Genomic DNA, 23,748 nt, shown 5'->3' on the forward strand with positions numbered 1-23,748 from the left:
GGAGGGAGGGTGTGAAGACAGCTAAGACATCCATCAGAGCCTGGGAGTATTAAGAACCTGGGTTCTAATCCCAGCTTTACTGCTGTGTGACCTTGGGCAAGTCACTTAGCTTCTCTGTGCCTCAGTTCCCTCATCTGTAAACTGTGAGCTCAACGTGGTGCAGGGACTGTGTCCAACCTGGTTGGTCTGTATCTACCCTACCATTTATTATAGTGCATGGCACACAGAAAGCGCTTAAATATTAAAAAAAAAACAACTGGTCATAGGACTGAGTTTAGAACACAATGGTTTTACCTGGCTGATATGTGCTGGCCATGGAAAGCCACTCCAAGTCATTTAAATTAGCACACTAATACCCCTACATACCCCCTTCTTAAAATTAAAGCCAGTACATGTTCACCAACACGCATAATGAACGCAGATGAGAGCCTTTCTTCATTTCCAGACCACTATCTCACTGGGGCAGATACACTGCTCTGCTTATTCTAGTAACCCAGAGGGGCTATCTCCAGTACAGAATTTTCCATGTAATAGGTTGGCAGGAGAATGGAAATGGAATATTAAACCCAACAGTGAGGTGCAAAATGATATTTGCTATTAGAGTGGCAGTCATGAACACTGGACAGTATGGGGTTTTGTGTTTTTTTTCCAGTGGGTCTGCCTAACGCATCGATTTACACTAAACCAGGCACTTTGTTGTCTGATTTTTCATCTGTGACCCAGGCCTCCGTCTGCTGCAGTTCCTGCTGCCATCCCGTGTAGCTCGGGCCCTTTGCCAGACTTCACATTCACCTAGGAGAACACAAAGGCTCTTATTAATAATTGTGGTATTTTTAAGTGCTTACTATGTGCCAGGCACTGTTTTAAACATTGGGGTGCATAAAAGCAAACAATGGGCTGAGGAATTCCCTGGAGAAACTCTCTAGGATCACAGGGAATCCACATATATCTCCTGATGCAGGCTTAACAATGTCACTTTATGTGGCATGTCTACATCACTGCACCCTCTTGTCCGCTATACACCCTATGTAGTGTTAGCTTTCACCTTTCTGTATAAAGGAGGGTATCTGGGTTGCCTTTTAGATCCCTGCGTTGGAGCTTTCTGCTTAACACTTTTCCGGTGGCTTCACAACCATGCATTTTACTGTAGCCTGCTTGCATAATGGGCACACTTAGACCAGACACTTGCTGTGACTTAAGGAAAAGGACCCCAAAGCTGAGTAGAGCAGGAAGGTGGGAGATGATGGGGGAGGGCAGGGAGGAGATCCATCTGAGTAAAAGCAGCAAGGTGTGTGGGGTGGGGGTGGGAAACAGGGACGGGGAGAAGGGGCTGTCTACAAAGCAGAGACAGGGTGGTCTTCAGTCTGTAAACTAGTGAGGTATTTGCCTCAGGGCAACACCCACAGCCACCAGGAAGCAGAGGTTAAAAATATGAAAGGCCCTAGCCTCCCTCTGCCAAAGTTAGAAGTAGCAAGCACCTATGTTGTGAGACCTGGGAAGGGAACATAATGGCTTTGAAACAAGGGTTTGTCCAGACTCACCCCAGGGAACTGTAGGTTTGGGGGTTCAGACAGACTTCTGAATGGAATTATTACAGTATATCACGCTGCCATGTGGCCAAAAAAAAAAAAGTGCTATCCGAAGGGAAGGGGGCAGCAAATTTCTTCTCACCTCAGGGCAGCTAAATTCTGAAATTGGCCCTGCACAGGGGAGAGCAAAATCTGATCCTGAGTCATATCTGATCCACCAGTTGAATTGCTCTGCCCCACAGAATGGGTCAGAGCTAGACAGGAAAGAGAAAGCTGATCAAAAATGCATTTAGTGTGAAGCCCTTTGTCTGGAATATGGTGGCAAGTCTGCCAATCCATTTGTGAGAACAGAAAAGAAACAGCCAGACGTCTTTTTTAAAAAAAGAAAACTTTACAAAGTTTTATGTTTGTGCGTTCACATTTATGAAATTTGCATTCTAATGTTTACAAAGGCCAGCATTTCACAGGACATTCCCCATCACTCCAGACACAGTAATCATGAGACACATCACTTATGCAAGTCAGTCAGGCAAAAACAGCCAAGAGGATCCTATGGGGCTGCTGTTCTCTCATCCCTTGTCCATGTTTCCAAGCAGAGGTACTGAGCATATGGGACGGGGATAACAACCTCTATTTTGTAACAGACAATCAATAGTTCTCAAATGTTAAAGTGGACTTCACAGAAAAATAAAGGGACACTGTCAACAAAACTCATTTAGATTTTTAGCTTTCCTCTACAGGAAATTAGCTAAAATTAGCTGAAAATTTTCAGCTTTAACACCAACTTAATCTTCACCCCTTAGATCCGCTCATAGTATTTTCATCTAATTTCCCTTTAGTCTGCAGGATCCTTGTGGGCAGGGATCATTTCTACTTAGGCTGTGGTACTATACTCTCCCAAGCATTTAGTACAGTGCTCTGCACACAGTAAGCGCTCAATAGATACCATCGACTGATTTCACTTAATGAAAACAACAGAAGTAAACAGCGTAAAGTTTACCTCCTGGTCCTCATCACATTGTTAAAGTGGACTCAGGACTCTGCAGGGGAAATAATCTCCTTCCAAAGTCATCTCAGTTTTAATCACTCAGATTTCAAAAAGAAATTTGACCAACATCCACAGGAATGGAAATGTGATGTCAGTCTCGATTTAGAGCCTGAAAGTGTCCCTTTAAGGCAAAGACGACAGTAAAGTGAATATGGATTAACATTCTGTTAAGTTAAAACAATCTAATAGTCATTATTGTACAGGCAGAAATCTTAAATAGCATAGTTCATATACAAATAAAATGAATACACTGAATACTGTAGAGCTCATTCTTTAAAAAATGGTACACTGTGGGACTATATTTTACAATATACACATTTGAGGTGGGGAAACTATCGACTCCACAGGTGAAAATAACACATAACAAAGCCGCTATTGGCTATTCTTATACTTATCCAATTTAAAATAAACACAAAAGAAGATGTTAAAACAGGACTACTGCAACCTTCATTAAGTCCCCATTATAAGTGAAAAGAACTAACGTTCTTCCTTCCTCCTTAGCCATACAGTATTGCCGGAGTCTGTGCTTATCATCAAAGCACATAATCTTTCTTTAAAATTCAGTGCTATTTTCTTTTAAACACACAAAGTTGTACTTTTAGACAAAATTATTTTTTCTTACAATCATTCAAAAAATGGAAGCTTATGATTCTGGCAGGCAATGTTGCATATTAAATACAGACAAGCCAGCAATTATTACTGAACATAAAAATTTTTTCAATCATAAAAAAATACTATAATTCATCACCACAGACTTTTTTACATAGTTATAAATAATAAATAGCATTACACACAGTAGATTACAACTGATGGATTTTTTTTTTTTTTTAGCCCAGTTTAAGTTTTTTTTTTTCTCTTTTAAAAAGGAAAATAGCAGTCGGGTACCTCAGACTGACTGAAGTACCGGATCAAGTAAACTCCCCCTAGTTCATTCCCAACTCCTTAGAAATCAGAACACAGAGCTAATACCCAATTATCAGATCTTAGAGACTTGCCCTAGAAATTAAAGTGTCTGATCTTCCTGCCCTAAGGCGGCACGAAAGAATACTTAAGGCTGCACCGTCCCTGTGGTCTCAAAACCAATTGTGACCCAGAGTAAACAGGGCAGTAAGTGGCACCAACCACTGCACTCTCCAACAAACTGACTACGCTGAGAAGCAATGAGGAAAAGCAGCACTAAAGACAGTGTCTGGGAATCACTCTAAAAACGGTCCCTCTCCCACCCGCCCCTATGGTTTACATTCCTTAAATATTGTAACAATGTCCCCTAAGGCACAAAAATACCTATGGCCTCAATGCCACAGGAGACATTGATGGCCCCATATGCACTCTCCTACACAGTAGTTTTTGTGTAAATAACACTAGCCAGTCATTTGTAGATGCACCACACATCTTTGATCAAGGCAAGAATTTCTTCTTCTTGACAAAATGCTTAAAAATACTAACAATATTTTATACATTTCTCCTTTTTTCAGGGCAACAGGTTTGGGGAGAAAAATAGCAACTGTTTGCCCTGGTCTATATGGATCTAAAATTTACCACTAGTCTGGGCCCCCTACGAATCCATTTAAAAGCCAAAAAACCCCACTCTTCCCACCACTATGACGGTCCAATTGCAAAGGAGCAAGCAGCATTTGCGGTAGTGGAGGCAGCCAGGTATTCCTCCTCAGTGAGGGGGGGCAGGTCATGGCTCAGACAGGAAATGGGGGGAAATGATACACTTTAACCTGATGTGGGGAAAAAAAGAATTTAAGTATAATCAGACACAAAACTATTTTCAAGAAAAAGGTCTGGAATATACGGAGAGTAGTAAAAAAAAGAACCTCTCTCTAACAAGAGAATGCCTAAGGGACTCTGTCAATGTTTCCGGGGGAAATAATTACTTTGATAGAAGCACATAAACGTACTTTCCTTGAACATATGGGCCCTAAGAGAGTTAGGAGCCTCTAAAGGAAGCCAGAGGAAATTTATACTGTAAACAATTGGAAGTAGGTATATATGTGGTTTGAACAATTATTAATGCAAAATGAGATTAGCAAAATCAAACATAAGTTTACCTTATTTATGACTAAACCTTTAGGAAAAAAGATGCCAAGGAATTACTACATTAACTCTATAATTCTGTGCTATTGTACTCCTCATTAAGGATCGTGGTTCTCAGTTTTCTCTCAGTTATATATAGTGAGGAAAACAGCACAGCCAAATCGCTACTCAGAAATGGTTAAGTCACTTGGGTGAGAGATCATCCATCAAGATGAATGAAGAGCATGAGTTGGTACATGTTACTGGAGAGTCTGTGGTGTTGCTCCCTTTAGCCAGTGAATCAGACGATGAGCCAACACTGCTGCTACTGCCATCCAAAATATCTGAAGACAGACTGAGGACAAAGCAGAGAGTTAAGAGTGAGTTTAAATCGCAGAGTAAAATAGAAATAACAGCCGCACAAGTTTATACCTATAGAGAAAATGGACAGAGTTAAAGCCAATCAGGAACGCCATAAAAATATGTTCTAAAACAGAGACCACAGGTGAGACAGTAATAATTCTGGAATTTGTAAGGTACTAAGTGTCAAACATTATACTAAGCGCCAGGGTAGATACATGATAATCAGGCAAGACACAGTCTTTGTCTCATCGGGCTCACAGACTACATAAGAGGGTGAACAGGTACTGAATCCCTATTTTCTAGCAGAAGCAGCATGGCTCAGTGGAAAGAGCACAGGCTGGGGAGTCAGAGGTCATGCGCTCAAATCCCGACTCTGCCACTTGTCAGCTGAGTGACTTGGGCAAGTCACTTCACTTCTCTGTGCCTCAGTTACCTCATTTGTAAAATGGGCATTAAGACTGTGAGCCCCACGTGGGACAACCTGATCACCTTGTTCCTCCCCAGTGCTTAGAACAGTGCTTTGCACATAGTAAGTGCTTAAATCCAATCATTATTATATTATTACCAATGAGGTCCAGTCACAGCAGTGGAAGCGGGATTAAAATGTAGGTCCTCCCAGGCCCATTCTCTTTCTACTAGGCCACACTTTCCACTTGGCATGTTGTGATGTGAAGAGTGCTATAACATTTCAGTGCTAACCTTCTCACTCTCCCTGTCCTGCAGTGCCCTCCCTCCTCAAATCCACCAAAATATCATACTTCCCCCTTCAAAGCCCTACTGAAGGTTTGCCTCCCCCAAGAGGCCTTCCCAGACTAAGCCCCCCTTTTCCTCAGCTCCCCCCATCGCCCCAACTCGCTCCCTTTGCTCTACCCTGAGCCCGACAACACTTGCGAATATATGTACATATCCATAATTCTCTTTATATTAATGCCTGTTTACTTGTTTTGATGTGTACATATCTATAATTTATTTATATTGATACTATTGCTGCTTGTTTACTTGTTTTGATGTTGGTCTCCCTCCTTCTAGACTGTAAGCCCATTGTGGGCAGGAACTGTCCCTACTGCTCAGTTGTACTTCCCAAGCGCTTAATACAGTGCTCTGCACAGTAAGCACTCAAATATGATTGAATTAATGAATAGACTAGAACACCTGGAATATAAATTGCTCAACCCAAACAGGGACATGTTGGATTTTGGGGGTGGGGGAGGAGGTGGGAGGGCTCCTGAATTGCTCTACAGGTTGATTTGAGATTCCCTAGGGACCCTCCAGGACAAAGCGTTAATTCTAGAGCCATTCTGAGGTTTTAAATCAGCTTGAGGGGGGCAGGGCCATGAAGCAGTCTAGGGTTTCAGGAGCACAAGCCATACCAAAAAAGTAGGTATTAAATACCTAAATGTTTCCATGTCTGCTGGTGAGTGCCACCTTCAGAAATGGCTTTTAAAATATAATTCAATAATCTTTCTACTATAATGAAGCCTTACTACCCAAACACTTCCCTTTAGGGAAATGGTTTTAATCATTTTAATTAAAAGACTCAGTTGCTTGAGGATGAGCATCCCACTAATTGCCTCTATGTACAATTTATTTTCAATCTTTAGCGCTTACTATATGCTAGGCACTGTGATAAGCACTGAGATAGATACAAGATAATCAGGTTGTACACGGTTCACGTCCCACTTGGGGCTCAGTCTTAATCCCCATTTTACAGATGAGGTAAATGGGCACGGAGATGTTAAGTCACTTGCCCAAATTCACAAAGCAGACACATGGCGGGGCCGGGATTACAGGTCTTCTGGCTCCCCAGGTCCGTGCTTTTTCCTCTAGGTCACTCCACTTCCCTGGCTACTGCTAGGGCAGTAAATTATTCTACAACTCCTTAAAGTAGGCCATATAGTATAAAATCCAGACATAGCCTTTTTTCTTTTTAAAGTGCTTTATCTGTGTATAAATGGAGTCAAGTGTTTTCAAGTTGTAGAAATATAGCAGGTCTGAGGATTGCGATCATATCTACAGCTTTGGTTTTGAAATCTTAATCTATTTTACTTAATCTACCTCAAGCACATCTGGATAAGCACTGCAGTAAAAGATTCTATTTAAACACCACTCATTTAGAAAAATCCCAAACCAAAAACCCAACAGTAGCTCCTCAGCGAAAGTGAGTCGGTGGAGATGTTTCCCGTAACTGGGACAATAGTGGTTTTGTGCCCATTTGGTGCAGTGCATTAAACGCTTGGCAAATGCAGAGCAGAGAAGTGCCACATTCCCTCCCCATAAGGCGATTATGCTCTAAGAGGAGAGGAAGACATAAAAATATTTGCAGAGTAATCAAAATATGTAAACTTTACTCTGCACACTTCACTCCTGTAGTACCATCTTGCTCACTGTGCCCTAGTCCTATCTATCTCACCACCTTTCTCATGTCCTCCCTCTGGTCTGTAACTCCCAGACTGTTAGGTTTCAAAGCTACACTTGATTTTAGATAACATATCAATTAAAAAAAAACAATGAAAACTTGTTTTGGCAAAGATTACTGTTACAATTTTTAAAAGATTAAAACTAAACCAAAATACATCTGAAATTAAATTAACAAGTGCATCAAAAGGAAGAAAAGGAAAATAAATATTTCTTCAATGTAGGAGAAATATACTACCTCTCAACCTTTTACTTCAAGGCTGGAGGCCCTGAAAACTCCTTTTTTCTTTTTTAATATAGCATGTTATGGGTGTATTCATGCTCCAAGGAGAAAAGGAGCCGAAAAAGAGCTTATAACATGCAGAAAGAGTCAAAATATAGCTTTAAGTTTGAGATAACACGAATAAATCCACAGCTGACTACAGTGAGTAATAGCTAGGGATGTAAAAGGAAATGTGGCCTTTATCTTGTGATTGTAGGAGGATGTCTGGATATTGCAGGTAGAAATCTATTTTTATTTGTAAAATACTAACTGGGTCTTCTGACATTTTCCTGGTAAAAAGAAAATTAATTGTCTGATAGGTGAATTTAGAACAGACACAGGAACAGGGTTAGCAGGCTATAATCCTCAAAGTGGATAGCTCTGATATTTCAATCACTTGATCTCTGCTAAAAGTCCCCAGAGACTTTACTATATGGACTCATAACCAGTCAGACAGATATCCCTTGAGAGATTAAAGCCTTACCTTGAGGTATTGAAGCCTTACCTTGAGATGGCTATAGGATTTAGAAGAACATAGATTTGCAGACAGAACATTTAAATCAGACTAAAGCCAACAGTCCAAAAGATCCATCACCCTTCAACTAAAATTTTACTGTAATGATTTGGGGGGCATCTACCTGGCAATAAAATTTTCACAAGTCTCTTTTACTATCTGGCAAAAAGTTAACTTGCTCAGGTGAATGGTCAAGAAGCCATGCTTGAGAGTAGAAGTTGCCTGCTTGCTTCTGCTGCCAGCAAGTCTCTAAGCTAGTGTTTCTCAAAGCCAGCTACCAGGGAATTTCTGTGCAGCAGTGGGTGCCACCACTTTAATTAGGAAGTTAGTTCAGCATTACAGACATTTTAATCTGGATAATTTTGAAGTAGCCAACAGAACTCAGCTACTGCGACTTTTACACATCTAGAGAGGAAAAATGCAGCATTATACCTGAGGGGAGAAAGAGGTGGGTAAAGTGAGGAGAAAGAGAGGCCAGTTTGGAGGAAGGGTCTGATAATAATAGGGTCTGATAATAACAATGGATGAGTCTCATTTTTGGGATTTCAGGACCAAGATCTTGCACAGAGGAATTGATTAGATAATGGTTTGGGCACACTCTTATTGCTACCAGGCATGTTCTCACTGGGGCCCCAAGTGCAGTGAGTGAAAAGGTGGGGAGGAGTGTAAAAAGCATATAAAAATACCCTGTGTGCAGAACTCATTTACAGCTGAAGAGGCCACAGCATGGTCCTTAGTACTCTGTCCTGGCAGATGGTTGCCTTGGTAGCCGCTGTGGCCTTCACCGCCTACATTAGTCAGTTATTTTTCAGAATTCCTGCCAGGTGTCTGTCCATCTTATAGAATGCCTCTAAGTTGTTTCTTTGGTCAGAAACCTCCAACACTAATGGCTTAGTCTCTGGAGGCAGAACCGAGACTAGAAATTGGGCCTTCTGATTCCCAGAGCGTTGCTCTTTCCACTGGACTAACAGCAGGGCCAAAGAAATTGAGGGGTTTTGTGATGAGGGAAGTGAGAACAGAAGGGAGGATTAAGTGAGGTTAAGAGGGGCAGGTAAAGGGTGATCGCGGGGAAGCAAGAAACAGAGAGATACATGTCTTGCACCCTCTCCTTTGGCATTTACTTCCATTTCTAGTTTCTCTGCCTTTTCACCCCCTGCTTGCACTCACTCAGACCACTGGATGAGAATGGCCAGACTGAAACTAGGTGGATGAGCAGAAAAAGTAGGTTACATTTTGGCATCCAACAAAATGTTGGCCACAACAGTACTGCCACAGAATTCCATTTGAGAACCCCTGCTCTAGGAAGGAGGTAAGAGCATCTCAGACTTTAGTGATGCAGGGTCAATCCTAGACTACAATTCCTCCATTACCACAGGAAATGGTCTCACCTGACCCTTCAGAGTCAGCCCCAAGACCTGGAATATATTGGCTGTGGGAATTAAAAATATAAATAAAAAAACCCAACAAACAAAAATGTAACTGCTTCCCAGACATACCTCTAAGAATCGGAGAGTCCACAAAAACCAGTTCAGTGGCAGGAATGGGAGTGGCTAACAAAAGCAATCCCACAATCCACCACAAGACCAGATGGGAGCAAAACCCTACACAGGAAGCGAGAGGTCCCTAGGCCTGGGTAAATAATGTACTAGTTGTCTCAGTTCCCTCCACGTCCTTCAGTTTGTTCTATTTTATTGTTTCCCTTCCTCGCCTACCTCAGCCCACATCCAGTTTTCTGCAATGGGAACCATAAAAAACAACAACCCCAAAACACCCACCAAAAACACCCAAATTCAGCCCACTCCCTATTTCTCCCAACCACATTCTAAGCCCCTAAAAAATCACCTCCTTCTAGCTAGGTTAGTGTACCACACCAGAGGCTCAAAGGCTTTAAACACATTATATAGTAAAAATGTCAACAATAATTCTCAAGTGTCCAATTTCACCAACCAGTTATTTTGGCAAACTACAAAAAAGTCTTCTTTCCCAATAATTTATCCATCCAGGAAGTCAGAAACTCAGAGTGCTACATAGCTCAGTTAATCCACTGAGCTACCAAGGAAGGCCAGAAAGGAGACTCAGGAAGGCTGGGGTGACTACAAAAGAAATTGCTTACATTACTAATTCCACCCCAAGATTAGTCTGCAGTATTGATTGTAGAGGCAAAGAGAAGTCAGCATAACTCCTCAGATGGTTTTTCTGAGCAATCTTATGTATAACAAAAAAATAAGTGGTTGACCAACTGAAGGCATTACTGAGAAGAACTAAGCATTCATAACAATCCCTATGTGTTTGCTGGGGCACCAATTCCAGCTAGCTGCAGTGAAAGTCAGGCCAGGGCTTACTTGGGTCTTGAGCTAGCTGAGTTTGGGCCTAGGTTCTGTCAGGCCAGGCCCCAGATTTGAGGCCATTTACCCCTTTCAACTACCGTACTAGTCAAATACTTTACAAATCATTTGTTTGCTTTTTACCATGAGCTGAGATCTGTCAAATGTGTAATATCAGGAGATAGCATGGTGGTAGTGCCTTGGAAAAGTCTCTTTGGCTGACTTTCTGTATCCATTTCACCTAGAACAGAAGGAAAGTTATTACGAACAAAAGGTGTAAGCCTGAGGCTAAAATATACTATATATTTCTTAGAATAGAACTGAGCAAGATGAGAAATATCTTTCTGTGGTGTTTTTCAGTGTTGGAGAAATATACTACCACACAGCCTTAACTAAAAGGCTGGCAGCCCTGACAGCTCCTCATTTATGTAGCATGTTATGGATATATTCATGCTCCTTAAAGAACAAAGAGCTGAAAATTGGTTTCCATCATGCAAAATGAGCCCTACAGCATATAGATTGTAAAATCCCTATAGGCAGGTCTCATGTCTACTAATTCTGTTGCACTTGCTCTGCACACAGTTGTCACTCAAATATAACGGATAGAGATGAAATACCTGTGAGTAGTCAGGGATCTATAGTAAATAGATCTAATGAAAAGAGCACATAATTAAGAGTCAGGAGATGCGGGTTCTAGTTCTTCCACTTGCTTGTCTTGTGACTTTGGAAAAGTCCCAGCCTACCCAGCCCCCAGTTTCTGCACCTGAGACATGGGGATAAAATACCTATTCTCCCTCCCCCTTAGAATGTGAGTCTCGTGTGGATCAGAGGTTGTGTCCAATCTATCAACCCCAATGTTTAAAAACGTGGCTCAGTGGAAAGAGCACGGACTTGGGAGTCAGAGGTCATGGGTTTGAATTCTGGCTCTGCCACTTGTCAGCTGTGTGACTGTGGGCAAGTCACTTAACTTCTCTGTGCCTGTTACTTCATCTGTGTAAAATGGGGATTAAGACTATGAGCCTCACGTGGGACAACCTGATTACCCTGTATCTACCGCAGCGCTTAGAACAGTGCTCTGCACATAGCAAGCGCTTAACAAATACCAACATTATTATTATTAAAAGAGTGCTTGGCACATACTCTCTTCTTTTGAGGGATGGTCACCTACATTTCTGCTTTTGGGGATGCTACTCCCTGAATATCTGGAATATCAGGGTGATGGCCATGGGACTTCCTTCCCTAGAATGTAAGCTCACTGTAGGCAGGGAACATGTCTACTGACTATTGTACTCTCCCAAGCACTTAATACAGTAAGCACTCAATAAATACCACTGATTGATTTTTACAGTGGTAGTCTTCCAACCATTTTGTTATGGGATGGGGCTGCCTGACTTTATAATGAGGGGTGGCTTCATGAATATCAGTTTTTGAAGGGCAACTGCCCAAATCTCTGCTTCTGGGCAGGGGGACTATCACCCAACTCACCCAAGCCCCTCAAAGCACTTATGTATCCATTATAATTTCCCATATCCACAATCTATTTTAATGTCTGATTCCCCCTGTAGACTATAAGCTTCTTGTGGGGAGGGCTCATGTCTACCAAATCTATTGTATTGTAATTTCCCAAGTGCTTAGTACAGTGTTCTGCACACAGGAAGTGCTCAATAAATACTGATTGATAATATATGCTTAATAAATAACTTCATTATTATTATTATAGTAGCAATTTACTACATTGGAGTAGTAAAAGAAGCTAAATTTATTTTACTCTCTGGGTACCTCCTAAGGGTGGATTGAGAAAAAGGTTTTATAGGCTGAGGTATTTTTTGTATTCATTTAATGACTGTTTGAATATAATGAATAAAAATAAACAAGACAGTAAAAAAGTGGTGTAGAAGTACAATCACATCTTCAAAGTCCACTAAGCAATTTTTTAAAGTTGAGAAATACATTAAGGAAGTACCTTTAATGGACACACCAAAATTTCTAAATTTTTAAATTTCTCAGGAGTGCCCCTGCACACCTGACAGACTGTGATTGACTGCACAATCAAAAATTTAGAAAATTAGAAGTTTTAAAATTTTCATGCTTATTTTTCAGAAATGTGATGCTAGACCCAATATAGACAACAGACTTTGTTTTATTTTAGTGAGAAGTGTCCAGACTGTGTCTGACTTGATTATCTTGAATCTACTCCACTCCTTGATACAGTGCTTGGCACATAGTAAGGGCTTAGCAAACAACAACAATCATTACTAAGTTAAAACCTTAACATTTTCATCAAGGTGTAAGACACCCGCACACAAACTAAAACGATAGTGTTTTCCAACAAATGTGTTAACCTGTCATTTTATCAATTCAACTTTCATCTTTACAAAATCTTTTTAGGAATAAAAGTAAATGCTTCTCCATGGCTTAGGGCAAACAAATCAGTGGGGAACCAAACCAAAACTACAATCCACCCATTTCTGGAAAAATTCTCTTGCATTTTAGGACTCTTAGGTTTCTGTCTTGAGATAGCAAGAATCTTAACCTAAGTAAAATAAAACCAATAATTCTGGTACTTTTTAGGCTTTTACTATGTGCTAAGCCCTGTACTAAGCACTTGAGTAATAATTTTGGTAAATAGCATAAGTCTGCCCTAATCATTTGTGGATTTTTCCTTTGCTCCTTAGTATTTCTGCTGTGACCTTTCAGGCATACCAGCTCACGTCACGAGATGAAGCACACCTCTCACTCTCTCCCCCTTTCTCCCCCGCTCAGTCATCGTTCAGTTTTTCAGTCTTCAAAACTAGTTCCTCCTCACACATTAGGTCAAATTACATGACAGCCATCCAAAATTCACTTCACACAAAGTATTTTGGAGGGTCTCCTTTAGAACCTAACTTCCCTTTCCCCACTGAGTTTAATGATTTGCCAGATGCATCTTTTGGCTGAATGTTCCCCTCAAGACTTTCAAAATGTCCCTATTCCAGGATTCTCTTCTGCAGCACATACAAGCTGCAAACTTTAATTAGAATGCTTAAAAAGTAACACTCTTAGCCTATCAAGAGTATTACAATGAATTAGAAGGTATTAAAAGTTAGTAGAGGAAAAAGTTCCTGAAAAGTAAAGAGTGCCAAATGAAGGCATTTACAATCAGTAGCAGTAAACGATCAGTTGGAAGGAAACTGTACTACAGTTAGGGCTTGTGTGTGATTTTCAGACAAGAAATCTAATTTCTAGCTGATGCTAAACTCGTATAATATCAGAAATGTCCTGCCTACCTTTTCTTTTAAGAGGACCAAGAACACTGGGTCTAATGCAGTTGATTGGACTCTGACTTCTTCTGCTAAAAAAATAAAGTTAAAATACTGGCATCAGAAAGATGTGAAGTACTTCCAAGTTACCAGCTAAACAATATGGACAGCTCACAAAAAACTGTAATTCTGAAGCTCAGACCACATTTTAAGTATTCTGGAATAACAATTCTGGGCAATTCAAATAACACCTGCATTACTGAGGTCTAACTATGTAGAGGCAGGACAGAATGGAAAAATGGAATACTTGTTATACTCTGCTTTAGTGGTATTAGGAGAGCGGAAGAAACCCTAAACTTTAAAAGAACAAAGAAACCAAAATGTTGCCTTGACCATACTAAAAATTCATTTTACTCTATTTTTTATTCCCTCCCAAAAAACAGAAAACAGAACCAGTAGTTTAAAAAAATGAACAAAATCACTCAATAGTGAACTTTTTAAAAAAATTGCAATTATGCACCAAAAGTCCAACTCTTTAAATAAGGCTAGCTCCATACTACAATATAAGTAAGCGTTCAATAAATACCTTCGATTGATTAGGGTTGCCTGTCAAATCAAAAGAGTCTTGTGTGGCCGATTAAACAAACAAAAAAAAAAACCAAAAAAAAAAACCACCCAAAACACTAGGCTCTTCTGTCACATAAAAGGTAGACACACTTACTTAGAAAATCGTCTTGTCGGACTGGGGATAGGACTTGGAGGTAACCCATTGCTACTCACAAACATTTGTAAGGAAGGTGAAAAACATTGCTGAAGAAAAAAAATATTGATTAAAACATTTCTGGAACTCATAAAGACTAAGTCTCAAGGCCCTAAGGGTGTCTATCTTATCTCTCCCTCTTTCACATTCACATCTGCAGAAATGTAAGCATATAGTTAAAATGCAATTACCAAAATTCTACTTAGTCTGAAATGTCATAAAACAATATTATTTGAAAAATGCTCAAATGAAGTGCATGGCCCCATCCAGCTGGACATACAATTTATCCCACGACATCTTTAAGAATCTTCCTTAGTTAATCTAAACTAAACTTTAGTTATCTATAACTAAATTAGTTATCAGAGATTTTCTTAAGTTCCTCTACAAAGCACACTTTTTTCTTACCTTTCCTATGCCTCTGGTGGGTGATGGGGCTGGAGAGACTGGAATGAAGTCAATTCGTTTCGGCGATGAAGATTTATCAGATTTGTCAAAGTCATTATCACTCTGAAAACATAAAATATTAACTATATATAACAGAAGAACCTAAGCCACATGCCATATTTTTTTGAAAAACAATCAACATTTAGATGTTTAGAATGAAAACTCCTGCTCCAAGTACCTCAATTCATATAATGCAACCATATTTTTTGCTTGAAAAATGGAGGCAAAGCTGCAGCAATCTGATAAGAGTTCAGTATGCAGGTGAATGGCTCAATGAGTGGAACTATAGAACAGTTTAGGAAGCTCAGTACTTAAAGTAAATCTGAAGAGTGAACACCTTTAAATGACGTGTAAAAAAAAAATTACCAGACTTAGGCTCTCCTCCCATGACTGACTAATCTGCATTGCTGTTTGCACTTCCCTAAAACAGAAAAAAGTCTCTCAGTGCCAGACAGGACACACTTTAGACTCATCTCCCCTTCTTATTGAACACTCACCTTTCATGTGCTGTTTCTCTGTTCATCAAGTCCACCCCTTCCTCCTGCAAAGGCAATCAGCATTTAGAACATTATAAATTATAAAATATTCCTCTGTAATACTTGTAGTTTTTCTACCTTGACTTAGTTGGCGATCAAATTTCTGGTACATTTAAGAAGAAATCGCATTCTAAGGCTGTTTTGGCATAAAGAAGCCACAGCGGCAGGTTGAAATAGTTCAGAGATCTTGGGAGCCATCGTTCTCTTCACTCATTAGCTATGGCCATTGTATAGGGCAAGGCTGAAAAGGTACAATGAGGCTCTTGCAGAGAGACACTTTTGCCCTGAAATTGGGTTCTTCCTGATTGGCTGGGGAATCCACAGCAGCTACTCAGAAACTCAGACAGCTCATGGCTTCGCCCTCACTGCCACCTGCTTCTCTGCAGTAAAGACTGTCTGAAGGCCCTCCCATGGTGGCAATAGGGTGGGATGGTAAGGGCTCAGGGTTAGGAAATTCTGAGGTTCTAGTTGTCACTCAGGCAAATATACTAATGGCAGGTTTCCAAGAGTGGGGAGGAGTGTCAGAGACAGAGCCTGCGGCTCCAAAAACATTAAATCTTATATGCCAACTGAGGATTCAGGCTAATGTTTATTAGCAATTATTATAAGGTTTGCCATGCAGATTTTTCAACCAAAAAGTTATGTCAAAATACAAATCATCAGTGGTATTTGAGTGTTTATTGTGTGCAGAGTATTGTACTAAGCCCTTGGGAGAGTATAATGTGGCAGAGTTGGTAGACACTTCCCTTGCCCATGACTAGCTTATAAAGACCCTATCCTCCCAACCGCACATACTTGCTTGATCTACATACTCAGAGAAAATACAATCTAACAACTGAACACACCTGGAAAAAGTTATAGTAATAATTTAAACAAATAATAATAATTGTGGTATTTGTTAAGTCCAAGGTCTGTACTCAGCACTTGGGTATTGTGAAGGAGAATTCCATAGGAAACTATATGAGCTGCAAACCTGGAGAATAAAATTTCTAGCAAGGAAGGTGAAGAACATCTTTAAAAACCAATGTGAGCTTCTTAATGCTATTTTTGCATGCTATCGTGCAAAATTAAGATTAAATCAAAATGTAGTAGTCTTCATTTTTTTAATCCCTGAAGCAGTAAATGAAACTTACTCTTTTGATTTGATGAAGTCTGCTACTAGGAATACGGATAGGAGAGGATGACAGCAACTGGGGGGGAAAAAAAGTAAACATTCTGTGTCATAAAGCAGTAGTCTGCAGTCCAAAGTGTTCTATAACCTCTATCCGGTAACCTACTTATATTTCTCTTTTCGGTTCTTACAGATGTCCTTAGAAGGGTGTCATAAGAATGCACAACTTCTGTTTTTAAATAACTAAAAAGTAGCGCACCGGGTGGGGGGTGGGGAAGAGGGACAATAGGGAATTTGCCAAGTCCCCTAATATTCTACATCAGAGTACCATCAGCCATTGGTATTTATTGAGCACTTACTGTGTGCATAGTACTGTACTAAGCCCTTGGGAAAGTACGCTACAACAGTTGGTAGACACGTTCCCTGTTCACAATGAACTATCATCCCCCTGTATATCCATAGGAGATTCATTTCTCTTAGAACAACATTGTGGTATTTGTTAAGCGCTTACTATGTGCCAGGCATTGTACTAAGTGCTGGGGTAGGTACAAGATAATTGGGTTGAATACAGACTCTGACCCAGGCAGGGCTCCCAGTCTCGATTCCCGTTTTACAGATGAGGTAACTGATGCACAGAGAAATTATGTGACTCGCCCAAGATCACACAGCAGAAAAGTAGCAGAGCCAGGATTGGAACCCAGGTCCTTCTGACTCCCAGGCCTGTGCTCTCTCCACTAGGCCACACTGCTTCAGCACTGTAAGGCACTAATTTTCCCAAATACATATCCTGTCACAGCTGAAAAAGTTCTGTGCAAGCTCTATACCATGCCACTGCACCCAGCTGTATCTTAGACTTGGGGCTAGAATAGGTACATTGGAAATTTACTTCGACTCCTAGAGCATTCACTCCAAATCCCAGCCCTGGAAATCCAGACACTTTCAGAACAATGTTGGACACATTCTTTGCACAGTCTACAGTACTTTGGAAGACAGAGTCCCTGATTTAACCCTAGATGCTTTGAGGCAGTCATTCCTGCTGGTCCAAAGTAGATTTTTAAAGTCAATTTTTGTAATCCAGTCTTGGAAAAGGTTGCTCATCACTGGCCTGCAGTGAGAAGCTATTTAAAAATTGATAAATAGAAGTGACTGGGGACAGTATTAACTACACGTCTTCCAGGGAGAATACAATCTAGGAAAAAATTACTGTAGGCTATTCTAATTCGAAACTGTATATTTCATTAACCCTAGCTGGCAACAGACTAAGATTCATGCAGATTCTGGGAAAAAAAGGGTCCTAATTTTTTCCTTTCAGGGACTGGATCCATTTTAAGCAGTTCCAAGATTATGGCCCTTTTTCTCTCTTGTGTGATAAATACTTTCACATCCTGGACAGTATTGTGAGTACCCTCTTTAATGGCAGTATCAGAGAGAAGTGATAATGATATTTATTAAATTCTTACTAAGTGCTAACAATTGTGCTAATCACTGAATTAGACAATTATCAGAGAGTCACTCCGGGCCCCCAATCTAAAAGTTAGGGAGTGCTCCAGTCTACAAATGAGGAAATGCAGGCACAGAGATATTAAGTGAAGTGCCCAAATTTGCCCAGCAGACCAGTAGCAGAGCTGTCACTATAACCTGAGCCTCTTGATTTTCAGCCCCATGCTCTTTCCACTTGGCCACTTTGGAGTGAACTTTTAGAACTTTTTTTTTTTTAAGGGTATGTGTTCAGTGTTTTTGTAAGAGTATGTGCCAGGCACTATACCAAGCACTGTGGTAGATACAGGCTAATCAGGTTGGACACGATCCGTGTCCCACATGGGGCTTGGCCTTAATCCCCATTTTACAGATGAGGTGACAGGCACAGAGAAGTTAAGTGACTTGTCCAAGGTCACACAGCAGACACATGGCAGAACAGGGATTATAACCCAGTTCCTCTGACTCCCAGGCCCATGGTGGGAAAGAACTATTTTTCTAAATAAAAATGTTTTATACTCCAAAGTGAATGCTGAAAATGAAATATGGTAAAAACTGCAAGGACCAAAAATCTAGGGTCCAGCTCAAAAACATGCTTTTATCCAGCCAGACTTACATTTCCCTGGGGGAAGAAATAACAATGTAACAAAGTTAACAATAAGGCAATAGAAAAGAGCAGGAGGGATATGACTAGGAAACCAAAGGAAACTATGTATTGGTTAAATGTGACTGTAAGCTTGTTGTGGGCAGAGAATATGTCTACCAACTCTTGTATTCTCCCAAGAACTCAGTACAAGTGTTCTACACAGAGTAAGCACTCCAACACCATTGATGATGATGATAACGAAGTGTGGCGTGGCAGAAAGAGCATGAGCCTGTAAATCAACAGACCTGGGTTCTAATCCAGTCCTTGCCACTTACCTGCTGTATGACCTTGGGCAAGTCACTTTACTTCTCTGTGCCTCAGTTTCCTCATCTGTAAAATGGGGATTAAGTGCCTATTCTGCCTCCCCTTTGAGACTGTACACCCATACGGGACAGGAGCTGTGATGATCAGGTTGTCTTGTATCTACTTGGGCATTCAGTAAAGTGCTTGACACATAGTAAGCGCTTAAATACTACAGATATTAAGTGTTTACTAAGAACCATGGACTGTGTTAAGTGCTGGGGGAGATACAAAATAATTCATTGGACACAGTCCCTGCCCCATATGGGGCTCACAGTCTTTCCTCTTTCTCCTAGCCACTCCTCAGTAAGGACAATAGCTAACCTATTCTCCACAAAACCTTATTCTGCGCGTTTCAGGAACTTGCACCTAGTGAGACTCTGTGCAATCCAGTAAAGCCCTTCTTAACATAATTCACTCTGAAAAACCATGGGAAAGTCATATAGGGGCAAGCTGGTATTCATTTTCTTAAAAAAAACCCAACAGGCAAGGAATTACCTTTGCTGGAATAACAAAACTAAAAGCACAAAGGAAATAGGGCATCTGAAAATGACTTTAAAAAAAGCAAGTGCATGAGGCAGTAACCTACTGATATAATTTCAGATTATCCAAACCACTGTTTTATTTCTATTACTATAAACCAAACTACATCAGTATTTGAGGAATAGGATATAAATACAAATAAGCTTAGTAGGATCACCAAGTGAATAAAACCACATCCTATCTTCTGAAAGGATTTTTATTTTGGAAAAATAGCTATCTTACAAACTAAAGTAAGGAACTAACACAAGCTCCACCACTGTTTAATTGATTTTCCATTCTCACCTAACTCAACACAGATGTTCACAGACAGAAACTGGAAAAAAAATACATATGTACCTCACAGCAATAATGCAAAGAGTGATATATAGGCAGATATGAAAACATATAGCAAATAAGAAAATACAGTTAATCGATGGTATTTGAGCACTTGATGTGTGCAGATTACTGCACTCACATTGTACATGAAATCAGGACTCGTTTTTGCACCTATCAGCAGCAGAGGACCAACTAGTTTCAGCAGGCCACTTACATGAAAAACTATAAATGTATCAGATGGCTTTTTTCCTTAAAATTGGATGGCTTTCCCTAGACTTCTTGGTTCAGACCGAAAATGATTGTGAAAACGGTAGGTTACCAGGCTGTGACGGTTCATAACTGTTGTGCTGTTCCTCCGGGTTCTTAATACATAGGGTTGAAAAACCTGTGAATTATCACTGGAAGAGAAAAAGATACAGTATTATTAAGTCTCTTCAATTAGACACGTTAGCTCAATGTCAACCTCTTTAAGGTCAACTGCTTTACGGTCAAATGTTAATGGTCACTCTGTTACCTAAACATTCAAACAGAAATATGGTTTGAGGCAGCAGTTGAGGCTGAGAAAAAAATCTGATCAATTTAGTTTAATGACATTCTGCCTATTTCACAAATTGATACAGATAAAGGAGACACATTTCCCTTGCAGTAACTCAACATTTCAAGGTCAAAGACAGTTCCTATTTAACTTCTGAAAGGCAAACGTTAAATGCCAAACAGATTTTCTCCCTGGAGTTATCAATTTACTTTGTTTCAATAATGGCAAATTGTTTTCTCTTGGCTAAATGGATCTGTAGAGTTAAATCTTAATATAAATGTTCACTCGATTGATATTTTTTCATTTCCATTTGTTCCACCTTGTGCTTTGGATATTTTTGACGGATCCCACTTCTTCAGGGCTTCACCAAATGACTATTTACTAGAATAAACCCGCCAAACTTGCATTTCTATATACTCGAAATGGGAAAAACCCATCGAGTCCCCTAGTTGATCCTCCTGTAATCTTAGACTAATTTTCTTTCCTTCACCCCGCCTCTCCCTACACACTCCAGAGAGCCCAGACACTATCCATTCATTCAATATAATCGATTTAATCGAGCGCTTACTGTGTGCAGAGCACTGTACTAACACTTAACAGTATTCCAACTACCACTAACATTTGAAGCGACATGCTGAGAAGCAGCATGGTGTAGTGGATATTGCACAGGGCTGGTCGTCAGAAGGTCACGGATTCTGATCCCGGCCCTGCCCCTTGTCTGCTGTATGACCTCGGGCAAGTCACTTAACTTCTCTGTGCCTTAGTTACCTCATCTGTAAAATGGGGATTGAGACTCTGAGCCAAGGACAGATTTGCTTGTATTCATTCATTCATTCATTCAATCGTATTTGAGCGCTTACTGTGTGCACAGCACTGGACTATGCACTTGGAAAGTACAATAATAATAATGATGGTATTTGTTAAGGGCTTACTATGTGCCCAGCACTGTTCTAAGCGCTGGGGTGGATACGAGGTAATCAGGTTGTCCCACGTGGGGCATTAATCCCCATTTTCCAGATGAGGGAACTGAGGCACAGAGAAGTTAAGCGGCTTGCCCAAGGTCACAGCAGACAAAAAGCAAAGTTGGGATTAGAACCCGGGTCCTCTGCCTCCCAAGCCTGTGCTTTTTCCACTGAGCCACGCTGCATACAGCAAATAAATACAGTAGGCCCCCCAGCAATTAGTACAGTGCCTGGCACCTAGTAAGTGCTTAACAAATACCATTATTGTTCTAATTTCTCGATTCTTTCCGAACCATCGTTGCTCCTATGAAGTTTCCAACCCCATGGCAATTTTTTTCCCCTAGGGTTAAATGAAGTACATTTAAGGCAATTTGAGCTGGCCAAAAGATCTCAGGGGCCCTGGCTGTAATGTGAAGGACCTGGGTTTTTTTGTTGCTGTTTTTCTAATATTACGAGAGAAACGGGCCTCCTTTCGGGCCTCCAAAGGAAGGCTCAGGAGGATGCGGTCGGTGGGCGCTGTGGTCCGGGGGTGGGCTGTGCCCTTTTTGGGGGCTGTCAAATAATAATAATAATAATGATGTTGATATCTGTTAAGCGCTTATTATGTGCAGACCACTGTTGAAACCCACAGAAGGCCCCGGCTCGGGGGGGGGGGGGGGGGGTGGTGGTTAAGGTCGGGTGACGGTCCCCCCGGGGTGGCCCAGAGGAAAGAACCCAGGCTTGGGAGTCAGAGGTCATGGGTTCAAATCCCGGCTCTGCCACTTAGCTGTGAGACTGTGGGCAAGTCACTTCACTTCTCTGCGCCTCAGTTCCCTCATCTGTAAAATGGGGATGAAGACTGTGAGCCTCACGAGGGACAACCTCATTCCCCTGTATCTACCCCAGCGCTTAGAACAGTGCCCTGCATGTAGTAAGCGCTTAACAAATACCAACATTATTATTATTCTCTGTGCCTCAGTTCCCTCATCTGTAAAATGGGGATTAACTGTGAGCCTCACGTGGGACAACCGGGTGACCCTGTTTCTCCCCCAGGGCTTAGCACAATGCTCTGCACATACTAAGTTCTTAACAAATACCAACATTATTATTATTCTCTGTGCCTCAGTTCTGTAAAATGGGGATTAACTGTGAGCCTCACGTGGGACAACCTGATGACCCTGTTTCATCAGAGAAGCAGCGTGGCTCCGTGGAAAGAGCCCGGGCTTGGGAGTCAGAGGTCATGGGTTCGAATCCTGGCTCTGTCAGCTGTGTGACTGTGGGCAAGTCAATTCACTTCTCTGTGCCTCAGTTCCCTCATCTGTAAACTGGGGATTAACTGTGAGCCTCACGTGGGACAACCTGATGACCCTGTCTCTCCCCCAGCTCTGCACATACTAAGCGCTTAACAAATACCAACATAATTATTCTCTGTGCCTCAGCTCCCTCATCTGTAAAATGGGGATTAACTGTGAGCCTCACGTGGGACAACCGGATGACCCTGTTTCTCCCCCAGCGCCTGGAACAGTGCTCGGCACACAGTAAGCGCTTAGCAAGTTATTATTATTTCGGTGCTGCAGCCTCCCAGGGAGATGGTCCTCCGGGGCCCTGCGGGGTCGGGAAGGCCCGGCCGATGGGCCAGAGGGACAAAGGACGGACGGAGGGAGCCGGGCCGGTCCCGTCCGGGCTGACCTGAGGCCGTGGATGAGCGGGGCGCTGTTGGATCTCCGGAGGCCGCTGCCGCCGTCGGCGGGGGCCGCGGACGAGCCGCTCGGCACCTCCAGGTCCAGCTCCATTTTCTCCTGAGCCATGGCGGGGGCGAGGCCGGGCTGTGAGGGTCCCCGGGCTCCCCTGCACTCGAGGGGGCGGCGGCGGCGGCGGCGGGAGAGGCCCTAGACGGCGGCGATCATGGTGCAACCTCCCCGGCGGCGGGCGGGAGCCGGCTACAGGCTTGGCAGGGGCCCGGGCAGCCGCGGACGGCTGGGAGGGCGGCCCCGGGCCCCCATGCTACGCGCCCCCGCGGCGGGAGGCTCCCGGAGGAGCAGGAGCGGAGACTCGGACGGGCAACCACCGCCGTCGCCCCCTCGGCCCGTCCCCGCCGGCGGCGGCCGAGGCCAAAGCCCAAAGAAGAGGGCCGCCCGCCCGCGCATGCGCCCTGCTTCCCCTCGCGCATGCGCCCTGCCTCCGCCCTGCGCCGCCCGTGGCGCCTGCGCGGCAGCCCGACCCCCCCCCCCCCAGGAGCAGGCCCGGGGGGCGGGGCCGACTCTCCCTAGCAACGGGGCGGCCGGGCCTGGCGCCCGAATTTGAAAAGGACCAATCGGCGGGGAAGGAGAAAGGGCCCCTGCAGAGGAGGCCTCCGGGCCCGGGCCCCTCGTCATTTCCCGCCCAGGGCCGGCATAATCCTGTTGGTGTTTGTTAAGCGCTTACT

The 23,748-nt window shown here is 42.3% G+C and overlaps 2 protein-coding genes and 2 non-coding genes across 4 annotated transcripts in view; 1 reads left to right on the forward strand and 3 right to left on the reverse strand.

The window, feature by feature from the left end:
• Window positions 1-23,748, forward strand: part of PABIR3 (PABIR family member 3) — a 148,839-nt gene that overhangs the window by 57,365 nt on the left and 67,726 nt on the right. The gene's annotated exons all lie outside the window — the stretch shown is intronic.
• Window positions 1,929-23,146, reverse strand: PABIR2 (PABIR family member 2). The gene is made up of 10 exons (XM_029068081.2): window positions 23,013-23,146; window positions 20,167-20,245; window positions 16,590-16,646; window positions 15,418-15,461; window positions 15,287-15,341; window positions 14,882-14,983; window positions 14,438-14,526; window positions 13,744-13,808; window positions 10,622-10,718; window positions 1,929-4,954 (listed from the first exon to the last, which is right to left on the reverse strand). Exons 1-10 carry the CDS (start codon window positions 23,129-23,131, stop codon window positions 4,804-4,806), a joined length of 858 nt encoding a protein of 285 aa, XP_028923914.1. The 5' UTR covers window positions 23,132-23,146; the 3' UTR covers window positions 1,929-4,803.
• On the reverse strand, window positions 7,594-7,741 carry LOC114813077. The gene has a single exon (XR_003760689.1). It is a non-coding gene; the product is annotated as a small nucleolar RNA U109 (small nucleolar RNA).
• LOC114813076 lies at window positions 10,835-10,974 on the reverse strand. Its single transcript, XR_003760688.1, has one exon. It is a non-coding gene; the product is annotated as a small nucleolar RNA U109 (small nucleolar RNA).

Source organism: Ornithorhynchus anatinus, chromosome 6, assembly GCF_004115215.2.
Source record: "Ornithorhynchus anatinus isolate Pmale09 chromosome 6, mOrnAna1.pri.v4, whole genome shotgun sequence".
Lineage (NCBI taxonomy): Eukaryota > Metazoa > Chordata > Mammalia > Monotremata > Ornithorhynchidae > Ornithorhynchus > Ornithorhynchus anatinus.

What these genes read in the sequence shown, in the direction of transcription:
- PABIR2 (XM_029068081.2), bottom strand. Translation starts at nt 23,131, where the DNA reads ATGGCTCAGGAGAAAATGGAGCTGGACCTGGAGGTGCCGAGCGGCTCG. An exon ending in GACTTCATCAAATCAAAAGA is followed by an intron (nt 15,462 to 16,589) that starts GTAAGTTTCATT and finishes TTGCCTTTGCAG; the next exon opens with GAGGAAGGGGTGGACTTGAT. An exon ending in CCACCAGAGGCATAGGAAAG is followed by an intron (nt 14,527 to 14,881) that starts GTAAGAAAAAAG and finishes TTTTTTCTTCAG; the next exon opens with CAATGTTTTTCACCTTCCTT.